At 38.5% G+C, this 12,617-nt stretch overlaps 1 protein-coding gene across 1 annotated transcript in view; it reads left to right on the top strand.

Annotated features, from left to right (window-relative positions):
* The window catches only part of MTMR10 (myotubularin related protein 10), a gene marked incomplete at its 5' end in the record, with an annotated part of 30,948 nt that overhangs the window by 4,579 nt on the left and 13,752 nt on the right, over positions 1-12,617 (top strand). Inside the window, 3 exons of the mRNA XM_009070713.1 lie at positions 8,000-8,136; positions 9,107-9,179; positions 10,192-10,334. Coding sequence (XP_009068961.1) covers positions 8,000-8,136; positions 9,107-9,179; positions 10,192-10,334 — 353 coding nt within the window. The remainder of the gene's footprint in view (positions 1-7,999; positions 8,137-9,106; positions 9,180-10,191; positions 10,335-12,617) is intronic.

Raw genomic sequence — 12,617 nt, 5'->3', positions numbered from 1 at the left:
ACCAAGTTAGTAAGGTTAATGCATAACCCCAGAGACTGTCAGGTCTGCCTTTCTTGGGTATGGGCAATCATTTAGCCTAACACCCCAAAGGGGAAACTGAGCTTGTGTAGTTGGTACAAGTAGTAGTGCTGTTTGCCCATGGATATTTCTGGGATGAGTTGTTGATATTGAGGAAGGTATTGTTTGATCTGTTAAGGATGTGCATCTGTTGCTGGTGAGTAGTGACAGCCTCTCAATGCTGATAGCACAGAAGTTGTCTGAAGGCAGTTTCTGGTTGTTTACAAAGTGCACCGAGTTGTTGATTCTCATTTCCAGTGCTGTGCTGTGCTTGCCAAGGCTTTCTTTCTCACTGTGCAGCTGAGTAAGACATTGTGTAGCAGAGTTAGGGGTTTTTCTCTGCATCAAGTTTCATGTTTGAAATTGAAATGTTACTGTAAAAGTTTGTTTGTTTGTTAAGCTAATGTATGATATTAAAAAGTGAGTGAAGAACAGCTTTGTAACTGCAACTCGTTTTCAGGAATCAGTATCATCCAAGAGCATGAAATTATTTTCAACATTTTAAGAGTGGCCAGATTAGAAAATCAGAGTGGCAGTTTGGAAAGCAATGCAGTCCCCTAAGTAGAATTATTTGGGTCTTTTTTTGTCTACACAAAGATTGCAATAAGTTTTATTTAAATAAATTCTAGATTTGAAATCTGAAACCAGCAGCTTTCTGCAAGCTTGTTTTTCATGCTGCAGAAGCTTTAAACATGAACCAAGCATTTGTCTTATATTTAGAATAAATGAGACTTCACTTGCAGTAAGTATATAGTAAATACTCTTTTCTATTACAGCTTTTTTTGTTTGTTTGACTCAAATTTTCAGGCATGGTTTGGGTTCACTTAACTGCTTGTTTTGTGTTTGGTTTTGCTTTTTTTAAGGATTGGCATGACATAAGTACTACCAAGGCAGTCTGTGTGCAGAATCTAAGTACCAGATACAGTCTGAGAAGTAGATTTTACTGGATGGAGTCATTTAGTTCTGCCTTCTTTGTTATGAAGGGCATTTCTGAAAGTTTCTGACTAGTAATATATAATATATACTATTTGTAAATTCTTAAAAAAATACTTTCCTATTTGCAACAGATTAACCATAGGGCAATATGGAAATAATTCCTTAAAGGTAAAGGATGAGCCTGCTTTAAAATTAATTATCTTAGTGTTTTTACATGTGCATTTTGCAAAGCACTTCCAAAGTAATTGGTTTCTGCCCACTCTATCCCATGTTTGTTTAGTGCTGCAAGTCATTCAAGTCCAAAAAGGGGATAAAATGTTAGTGTAGGTGCAGAATTGTCAGCTGGCAGAACTGCTGGGGATTTTGTCTCCTGGCAATTAGATTTACTTCCAGTGAAGTAACTCTTCAGTGAACTAATTTCTAAACATGTTTATTAAGCCAGGCTTGTATAATGTAAGGTAGACCCAGTAATAGATTACAAGTTCAGCATCTGTAACTTGTAGTGGTAACATAGTTATAAAATAACAGGCTGAAAACCTCAGGCCTCTCAAATTGTTGCTGATTATACTGTTTAGGCAAAGTCAGGCTTTGGGAATCTGTAGTTTACGTAGCCAGACTGAAAATATGCAAAACACAGAACACACTCCCTCCTCACTGCTTTGTCTATTGTTCACTCTACAGCACTCTGACCAAATCATTGCTAAAACTTTTATTGGAGGTGTTTTGGTAATAGGGTTTGTTTTAATTTGGCCTAACAATGCTTACTATGCCAAGAGGAGCTGTTTATTATTCCATTTTTCTCATCACAGGTGTATGTTCTTTTTAACTACTTGGTGCTGACTCTTTCTTTTTTTTTTTTTTTTTGTGCACCCAAAGACAGGTCAGAGAGCTAAGTCAGGTGAAATCAGAACTGAGAAAAAAGGAAGGAAAAATACATGGTTAGAATTACTCTCAACTGGATCAGTTCTCTGAGGTGACTAACAAAGTCTGTCCCAAATGGCAGTGCCAGCACAAGGCTTGAGGTGGGAATGAATGTTGAATATGGATCTGTTTCTATTTTAGGGGTAATACAAGTTGCTGGATTAAAGCAACTCCGTAAGCAGCTTTTTAGTCTCCTGCAGTACTTTGTTTTCGATCTGGTTGGTAATGAGAGCTTTGCCCCAGTGGGTGTTCCCTTCTTGCCATCTGAACTCCTCCTGCTTGTCTACGTTCCTGTGTTCTTGGCTGTGTTCTGAGGTGTGGGGGATGCTTTTGCAGAGCATCCCATCCTAGTTCAGAAGAGCAGTTATATTCTCAGGTCCCTGCTGGGGTCATTTGCAAGGTTCTCAAAGATTAGCCATTCTTGGGCAAATACTGATTTTGGTCTTGCTATTGTGTGTGGGAAAGGAAGAGGTGTCTCTGAAGAATTTTACCAAGAATCCTTTAGGTTGTTTGCTATTCTTTTCTTTACTGAGCATTTTAAAACTTCAGCTAAGCTCTTGTCATACTCTTCCTCTCTTAGTACAGTAGAGAAACTGTGCAATATTCGTGTATGATATTTTAATAACAATTTTCTTATAAGACTGGCAAAGCAAGCTCTTTGGTACTGTGCTTTTAAAACACACCACTCTCCAAGCAGGGGTCAGAGCTGTTCTTTGGCAAAAATCTCAGGTTCTCCCATTAAAAAGTAATACAAATAGAATATATCCAAATGACATTTTATTTTGCCTTCCTGTTTTGTTTTGTTTTTCTGCTTTCTGCAGATGTACAGAAAATGAAATGTAGTCTGGTTTTTTAACTAATTGTGCAAGTGTTGAAAAATAGTTGTGTGGAAAGACATGACATTACAATAGTGTGCAGCTTTTTTTGTCTTCACATACCTTGAATCATTAAACACATTGTAAGAGCTCATGAAAATCAGAAAAGGGATAAAAGACAATTATTTCATGAGCTTACAAATACTTTTTTCTTAAGTTTGGAAGTGGCTGAGCACACTGAACAGAAGATGCATTTACAAGTGGATTAGAGACATTTACATCTAAATGCTTGTTGCATACTAATAAACTCATACAGTTTTGGTAGTCTCTCTGCAAGAGAGCAGCTAAACGGGTAAAAATGTTGTAGATTTCAGTTACTTATTAATGAAGTTTTTATTGGAAATTCTTACTCAGGAATTTCCAGAAGTTAATTATTTGCCAAGCATTTTGCAGCAGTTTTAGACATAGATCTTTCTAAGTACAAGTGAACTCATTATTGTGCATTCTTAATGGTTAAATGGCTGCTTCAATTAACTTGAGCTTTTCTATTGTGAACTTTTAAGACTATCTTTCACATAAACAAGCCGTTTTTCTGTTGTCTTAATTGGGTGTAATCACTATCAGCATTACAAATGAGAAACAGGGGTTCAGTTTCCCAAGTGTGTTCAGGTGCTAAGTTGTTACGAATTCAGGTAGAAATTATATGACTGCATAAAGTACTTAATAACCTCTATTGTCCTTAGGTCTATTAGACCTTAACACACTCCAAACATACTCACAGAGCTTCAGTGCTCATTAAAGTAAGTTTATGCTAATTAAATCTGTTCTTATGCCTCTAGTAGAGCCTTGGAAAGGTTCCCTTAGCAACATGTCGGGTACCTGCAAACTTACTGAGCATGTAGGATTTGCATTATTAATTTATGGAGTGTGATTTCAGCCATTCATTATTGCCTTTAGCAAGTATCAGGTTCTTAATGTGATAACAATACTGTCTGTTAGCACTTAAAGGTGTGTGTGTGTACAGGCTCTGTGTATGTATTGGTCTGTATTTGTGTGTGTGTCTATATAATACAGCATAAATGTCACCTCTAAGCTGCTCCGTTCCTGTAATTCTGCATCGTTGTATTCATTCAGCATTGTCAGATTTGTTGGGCACTGCTCAGTCTGTCACCTCATGCATTAAGCTTGTGGTCCTTGATGCTGTTCAATCAGCCTTCTTGCATGAGAATTGAGGTTTTAGATTATGCTGCATTCCTTCATAGGCAGCAGAACTGTGCTAGAAATCTGCATGGAAGAGTTTGGCAACTGCTTCAGTGAGCAGCTGCAAACTTGGAAGTTGCTTGATTCTCTTTGTTGGCTAGAATTTGAAGCTAAGATTATACAGAATCTGAAAGTAGCAAACATAAGAGTTGGCTGTACAGGTGGAAAAGGATTGTTTCTCTCCTACTCTGTAAAGAATCTGGACTCTTGTCTCTAGAGAAAATAGGGAAATTTCCAATTACATGTTCTAATGCAGTGCTGATTCTAGAAGTTCTTGCTTAGTTTCTCAGATTTATCAGATGTACTTATTGTCTGATTGGCCTGTGATTGATAACAAATAGTGACAAAACTAACACAACATGCACAAAAAAGCTAAGAAAATCTTCTAGATATTTTGTCTGATCTGTGTGTGCAGGTATTACCTCCAGAGTTCCTGATAAAGTTACAAAAACAGTAAATAAAAAAATTAACTTGATCCTGTGAGGCATGGCTCCAGAAATTACAGCAATGTCGGGGGTAAATGGTGCAGAACAACCTTTGTTTTAGGATGTTAAGGATTGTGTTTGCAGATTCCGAGGGAACAAAGTGCTGCCCATCCTGGAGCAGACTCAGTACAGCTGAGGCTAGGGAGGCAACACGGGTGCTGTGGCCCAGCTGTGGTACCTGTTGGTCCCTCCTGCTGATCTCTGTGTGCACAGGCTGAGCTGTGCCCAGTTCCCATGTGTCCCTGTGCTGTGCTGGCTGATTTTTATTGTGATTATTGTGAGTTATGCATTATGGTGGATTAAATATATACCATGAATTCTCTTAGCATCCAAAATCTGAACCAGTCAGACTGCACATGCTTTTGGGAGGATTAGCAGAATTTTTCTGAAGTTTAACAGTTTTTGAGGCTGTGTGCTAGGTGGAGGGTATGTTAGCTAGATAGATCCTTCAGTCTCATGTTATTTTTGTGATTCAAGTATTCAATGTAGAAATATTTTTATTAAACATGATTCGGCTTTATATGTAAGGGTGGCAACCTGTAATTTTTCTTCTGGTTTCCTGTCAGAGTTTAAACAAACTGCTCTTGTCTCCTGAGATCATTCTTTGACTGTTGGAGTCACATGGAAGTGTTGACTGCTGTTCCGTGTCTGGAACAGCTTGTGACTGTTTACTGGAAAAAAGCAGCAGCTACACTGTAAAAATGTGCAGTGTAATATCTCTGAATAGCTCTGTTGTTGACACTTGCATAGAAAAATCACCTACTCAACTACAAATACAAGAAAGGTTCATTGTGCAAGTCCTACACTTACTACTTGCGTTGTCTACTTTCTGTTCATTTTGGAAGGTTTGCACCTTTTTCTAGTCCTTTTTTTAGGCATCCAAATGAGGGATAGAAGACTGGTCAGTATAAAATTGCAAACCTGCATTTAAAAAGAAAAGATTCAGTTTCTAGAGATGTTTGGAAATTGCATCTATTAAATTTGCATTGCAAACTCTCTCGTGCCTGATTTTAAATGTTCCAGCCTTTTGGCTGGAGTCGGTGTGGATTCTGCAACACTCAGGTTCAAAACTGACAGTGCTGTGTTAGGGCTGTAAACTTGAGAGCAAAGAAGTTAGGCCAAAAAATCCAGGATGTGTTTGTGTTGGATGAAATGAGACTAAATGAAGTTGCACTGAAATGGGATTAGTATTACCATGTTGCAGTGTAGCCACACAATGATGAGGAATGCAGGAGGGAAGTAAACAGGGCTGGCTTTGGTAGTAGCAGGTGTGTTTTAAACTGTAGTAAGTAGGGTCAAATTTCAGATTTTTGCATGTGTCTCATTTCTCTGCAGTTTTTTAGTATCAAAGACATGAAGTACTGAAATAGTTTGGTAATTTGTGCTTTTAGCAAGAGTGTCTCCTATGGTTTAGTAGTACTAAAACATATTACACTTGGTAGCAGATAAGAGAATGTTATATAAAAAAAACCTATGGAAGTTGCACTTCATTTCATGGTGTGTTTGGCTCTCTGTATCTTTTTGTTAGACATGCAGTGACACACTGGTGGTACTGAGAGAGGGAAGAATAAAAAGTATTTAGAACTTCCTTTGTGGGGAGGGGAAGCTTCATAGATAGAATGTGACAGAACTCGACATTTAATAGTTGAAGACTTAATACCAGCTCTGAGGAGAAATTGCTTCAATATATGTTTTGGGCTTTTGCAGTTATTTAAGTAAATAGTTTATCAGAAGAAATGCTGGGCATTAAGAGGTTTCAGGCTAGGCCCTGCTGGAAGTATTGAAACATTTTAATTGCAATGTTTAACAGAAGTAGGGCTTGTCATCCTCATGCACCCCATTACAACACCTTGTTTTCAACTGCCGTGGCATTGGCTGAACTTTAACTATTTGTACTGAAGCTGTCAGAATCAGATTTTTTGTTTTCAAATTCACAAGCTTATTTAACCACAGCTTAGTAGTATCTAAGAAAATACTTTAAAGCTCCAGCATATGTGTGTAAAGAGCATTTTCACTGCTCCTGCCACTTCTGGCATAGGTTGTGCATGTGTATGATAACTACAGGTCAATGAAACTTGTCTCCTAACATCTCCAAACAGTCCCAAAACACTGAACATAGTTCTGCCAGCTCAGGCCTACAGACTTAATCCAAGGAATTTTTGTAGCTGTTTAGCACAACTGACTAAAAGCAGAGATTCTTCTGCTGCTCTGACTTCCAGGCTGATCCCTAATTGCATGAGGGGTAAGAGCTGTAGGACAGATGAGTTAAACACTCAAGGAGCTGAGCAGGGGCTGGCAAAAGGTGCATTTCTGCTCGAGTGTCTGGAACACTGAAGACATTTCATTGAATGTAATGGTTACTTGGCTGCAGTGATAAATACCTGAGGAAAATACCTTCTCTAGATCAGGAGACAGGTGTGAAATTTATTCCAAGCTATGTTCATACTCATCAGACATACAGGTAACTGATTACTGCTGTTACAGTCACCCAAAGAACTGCCTGTTTTCATGCAGAGCACAGGGCACTTCAGGCAGCTGGGACTAAACATGCCCAACCTATTATGAGCAAATTAGGCTTCAGCAATCTTGAGTCCTTTGTCTTTTTAAAACAAAAACCTACAGCTGGTATGAAATTACACTTCTCTCGGAACACATTTCCACTCCCACGGTATTTATGGTAGACAGCAGCAGCAGGAGGTGGTTGATCTGATGACAGAAGTGAAATGAATTGTCAAGTTTAATTCCTGCAGTAAGAATTACTATTTACCTTTCAGAAACCTCTGTTGTGGAACTAAAAAGTAACATTATGTGTAGCTATCTACTTTTTAAATGGTCCTCAGACTATTTGCCAATCTGCTTTTTAAATTTTATAGTTTATGCCACACCAATTAGCATAATTTATTATTTTTCTTCCTTTGGATCTTCTGTTTTGCCACATAAAATGATTGGTCTCCTTCATTAGATGGTCACAGTATAAACTTTGAAATGTGTTTGTGTTCTGGTTTTTCCTTTTTGAAATCACCTGAAAATCTCTTTATAAATGCAAAACTAGCTGTGGCCTGATTATTCTGAATTCATGAAGTTCATAAAACTCTCTGAAATACATAAGAGCCAGCTACATTCAGTTTTTAATATAAATACTGGCTGAAGGAAATGAATGTATGCTTTTGTTTAAAGGACAGTGTCGTTCAAACCAATGAATTTTTAGTAGTGAAGAATTGCAGATTTTGATCTCTGGATATAAGGAAAGTGGTGTGTGGATTTGTTGGTTTTGGCTGTGTGTTGGGGTTTTTTTTTGTCTTTTTTTTTCTTTGTTTAACTACTGCACAATATTGTCCATTTTGGAATGGTAGTTTTCTTTTTTTCCCTGGAGTGGTGTTAATTGAGTTCCAGGTTTACCCAGCAGAGGTGTATAACTTGAAACAAGTAAAGAATTGGGGGTTCTTGGTCCAACAGTACTTAGAACTGTTGTACCTACAAGATTGACACAGGCTTTTCTTTCACCCTCCCCTTTTTCTGTTTCAGGTGAAATTGTGGTAAACGAAGTAAATTTTGTAAGGAAGTGCATTGCAACAGACACAAGCCAGTATGACCTGTGGGGCAAGTTGGTGTGCACTAACTTCAAGATTTCCTTTATTACGGATGACCCAATGCCACTCCAGGTTTGTTGTGACTCTCATTGCTGCATCGTGACAAGGGATGTGATATGTAAAATGGGTTGAATTAGAACACAGGGAATCTGTCTCATACCTGACATAAAACCACTGTCTCACATCTGGTATAAAACAACTGGCTTTACAAAAGGCAAAGCAGGAGTTATATACAAACCTGATCCTCCTTGAAGGAGATAATTCAAGTATTGCTTTGACCAGATGAGTCAGATCAGCAAAGCCTTAACGTGGCTGAGTTTTATTGGTGTTACTGGCAGGGGGTAAAGGAACCATGGAGTGAGTTTTCATTGTAGATGAAGCAACAAGAAAAGAGGAGAAAGAAATTCTTTTGTCTTTGTCAAAGCAGAACATGTGACATTCAAAACTGTGATCAGTTTTTGAACAGCGCAGCACACAATGCTGTTTGGAAATCCAAGTAGTGAGCTGAATGTTATTTTCAGTAGAGTTTGCACTTTTCATTTGGGGCTTTTAAAAGAAACATTCCATTAACCAGTCATGTGTAAAGCTCTGAAAGCTTGTTCAGTCATGGTTAGTAAGTTTGACCAAAGCTGCTTCAAAAACTTAATTTTTGACATGAAGTTGTGTAGAATTAGTACTTTTTCTTTCTCTGGTTGCAGTAATAATTGAAGATTTCTTATATTCCATATACATATATTTTACACTTCATATTGTATTGAATTTCTGCCAGTAATTTTTGAGGCTAGTAAATTCAGTGCAAATAGTGAGGTGATTTTTGCATACTGCTCTGGGGTTTCTAAGCTGGCTGGTGTGCAGCTCACCAGCACAAGAGCTTCCACAAGAGTTTTCACAACCTCTAATTGCCTGTGAATGTGCAGGGGTGGTACATGTCAGAAAAGCCTAGGCATGCCTGATTTTTATCATAGTTTCTTCTAAGTTGTGCTGTGTATCTAGCTGCAAACTGCAGAACTGCAGTTAATGGCTGTGAGTTCATGTGTTTCAGAAATTCCATTATAAAAACCTCCTCCTGGGTGAACATGATGTGCCACTCACATGCATCGAGCAGATTGTCACAGGTATGTCAAAAATGGTTAAGTATAAAGACAAGTTTTAATCTTACTCAGTATGAAACTGTCAACTGCCTGTTAGGTTCTCCGGAATTGTTGACACTTAAGGTTTTATGTCATTAATCATCCCTGATTTGAAGAATTTTATTGAAAATTAGGATAAAAGCCTTAAAATCGGAATAAATCTGGAAGTGCCATGCAGAAGAGTTGTTTAGTTGGGTCTTTATATTAGTTTTAACTACAGTACTGAATCAACAGCTGTTCTAGGATAAAAACCAGTGATGGCAGTAAAAAATATTGTTAGCAATATTTTTACTTTCAAGCAACTGAATCTCTGCCACTAGATTACAAAAAGCACATCACTTACACAATGTGCACATAGCTGGGATGTCTAACCACAGAAATGCTGTAGCTTTCAATCTTGTCTCATTCTTGGCAACTCACTAGCTAGTAGTCCTCAAAAATCTGCAAATGACGATAGACATCTTAATCTGAAGAAATAAAATACCTATTAGAAGAACCAGGTTTTGATTTATTGGGTTCTTTAGGCTTCTTTTAGGGTTCTTCATTTCTTAAGAAGAGTGTTTTTCATCTTGTAATTGTAGAATTTTGTTGGAGTGGTATTTTCTCAAATCTTGTTTATGGCATGGGCTGATAAATCCTTGGGTTTCTCACTGTGGGTATTTAAGTTTTCAGTGCCCAAAGTTGGATGTGATCACTGTGAAAAGATTAAGGCATGTCTGAGGAAGAATATGATGAGGAAATGCTTTTTAGATGAAGAGGGCAGTATTTCCTGCCACACAATTGAGGAGATTATTCTTCATTCTTCTGTTATGTAGGTTTACTCTCAATTTAGTGAAGCATAAGCTTTTACTGACAGGAATTAACAGATTTTTCACCTCAATTGAGACATACTATCAAATAAAAAATGTCTGGTAGCAACATCACTGTATCTGTCTGAGCCAATGTTGTGTTGTATGCTTGGAGAACACAGTCCAGTAATTTTGTCTCTTCTTTGCAGTGAATGACACCAAGAGGAAGCAGAAGGTCCTTGGGCCCAACCAAAAACTTAAATTTAATCCAACTGAACTAATAATTTATTGCAAAGACTTTCGTATTGTCAGATTCCGTTTTGATGAAGCAGGTCCTGAAAGTGCAAAAAAGGTATCGTATCTTCCTATGAAATCCTGCCTTGTAGTCATTGCAGGTGTGCTGGTAACATTTTGTGCTGTTTTGATAGAGAAGTAGGGGGGAAGAGTTGGAAATTAATCAGATTCTGTAACAGGAGAATGTCTAGATATTAGGGAAAAAATTTAACGTGATGAATTGGTTCTTATGATTTAAGATAAACCTGTACTTCTTTTCATATCTGTCGTACTTTTAAAAATCACTTATTTATTAGATAAATCTTTTTAAAGACTGGAATCAGAATACTGCAGTGCAGCTGTACAACAGATGTTTGCATTTTTATGGAAAATGTTTGAAATTTTGATACATTTTCTGAAAGTCATAAGCTTAATTTAGCCATAGGTTGTGTCCTGCCTTATGGCTATCCTTAATTGTTTCACACAGCGAGTTCTCCAGCGAGCTCTTGGAGTGACCAGTTTGTCTAATCTAAATAAAACTGTGGCTTTTCTCCACATTTTCATAGGAAACAGTCGTGTCCTCTTGACAAGAGGAATTACTTCTGTCTGTACATTCCTAGAAATTTTGTTCCTTGCCCAGTTTTAACACCTGTTGCCATAAGCCTCAACAAAGTTATAGAACATGATTGAACCTGTGCCAGTGCAGGTGAGTTGTGTCAGGCAGAGGTGGTCAGTGTGCACACAGCCCCAGCCCCAGTGCCCCTGTGCTGGACGTGTGCCCCGTTGGTACAGCTCTGACCTCCGAGGCACCGCGGCGTGGCCAGGCCTGGCACAGCAGTGGTTTCATAAGGAATGACCCAGTTTGCTCTCAGAGCTTAAGAATTCCCCTTCTCAGTAGGATAAAGTTTGACTTTAGTCCTGTAAGTCCTCAGAACCATCTGCCCAGGCGTTAAGTCTGTTTGCAGAAGGAGTTCATTGCTTCTTCCCCTTTACCCTGTGAGAGCTCTGCAGGCAGGAGCCCAGTAATGAACCAGTGTTCTCTCCTTGCCCCTTCTCTAGGTTCCTCCCTGCCTGCTGCCTTTGCTGTTTGTAACCTTTCACGTTTGGCAATCTTTCAGCAGTCAGTTACCCTTTCACAGCTTCTCAGAAACCTCCCAGGAGCAGCTTGTCTGCTTGCAGTATCCTCACAGCAACTGTTTCTAATTGGCTGTCACAGCCAAGGAGAGTGATTAGCCTGGAGGAGGGAGGAAGAGAGCATAAACTCAGCATCTCATTAACACCCTTTGTGCTGCATTTACTTATGCAAGAGAAAACAGTGAAACCTTTTTATGAAGGCACTTTGGGCATTTAGAATTACGTGGTCCTTAGGTGGTTTCTTTTGATAGGAAGAACAGCTAGTTCTAGAAATCCAGAAGGACCTGAATCTGTGGTTATAAAGACTGTGCTGGTGATGACCATAAGTGTAACAACTGCCATTTTCAAATATCAGAATATGCTCACTAGAGGAGTGGAAGAAAATTTATCCACCTTGTGAGTACTGCTGCAGTTTTGGTGCATCAAGTAGGTTACTGCAAATTTGTGTGGGTGTATCTCAGAAGCACCATAGTACTGTGTTAACCTAAAGTTTTTATAACACTATTATTCTGTTAGCATTAAAATATAAATGTCTAAGACCACGAGGTCCTTAGATTAGGTTTCCTCTACCAGGATTTCACTTAAATTGCTTTGTGATGCTGGTGAACACGTAGAATGCTCTTACACAGCATATAAAAACAGAGTTGGTTTGTTCTTTCTGGCATTTAGGAGGCAATCTGGCACCACTCTCTTGAAAGATTTTATCTGGTTTCTGTCCCTGCCCTTCAGGTAGTACATGTTAGCAAGGCTGTCCTTGGTGTTCAAAAACAAAAGCCTCCTTAAACTTCTGAAGGGCCTTTTGAATCTATATTTGCATCCAGCTATTTGTGCATGAAAACACCGGTAGCTCTCTACTTGGAAATAACTGTGTGTGCATAACCTTTGTAGGGAAGACCAAGACTTAAAGTATAACCAAGTTCTAATTTGAGGGAAATCCTGCTCTTGGGCTGAGTGTGCTACCATTGTCTGGCTGAGAAAATGTTGTGGTAAAGTGACCATGGGGCCTGGATGGGAGTGACCCGTGGACACCATTACCTAGTCCACCTTTCTCTTCAGAGTTGCCAGGATTAGATCAGGTTGTAATTAAATGTCACCCTAATTATACAGAGGAGAATCATCCTATAAATAAAGCACTGGTAGGTCAAAATGAAATATCTACCTACTAAAATATGCACTTCAAATTACAGGAGTATATATGTCTCTAACTTGTTGCCAGATGCTAGCGAAT

The sequence above is a fragment of the Acanthisitta chloris genome, unplaced genomic scaffold, assembly GCF_000695815.1.
Source record: "Acanthisitta chloris isolate BGI_N310 unplaced genomic scaffold, ASM69581v1 scaffold30512, whole genome shotgun sequence".
Taxonomy (NCBI): domain Eukaryota; kingdom Metazoa; phylum Chordata; class Aves; order Passeriformes; family Acanthisittidae; genus Acanthisitta; species Acanthisitta chloris.
The sequence above is the reverse complement of the archived record's forward strand: the minus strand, read 5'-3'. Positions and strand labels throughout refer to the sequence as shown.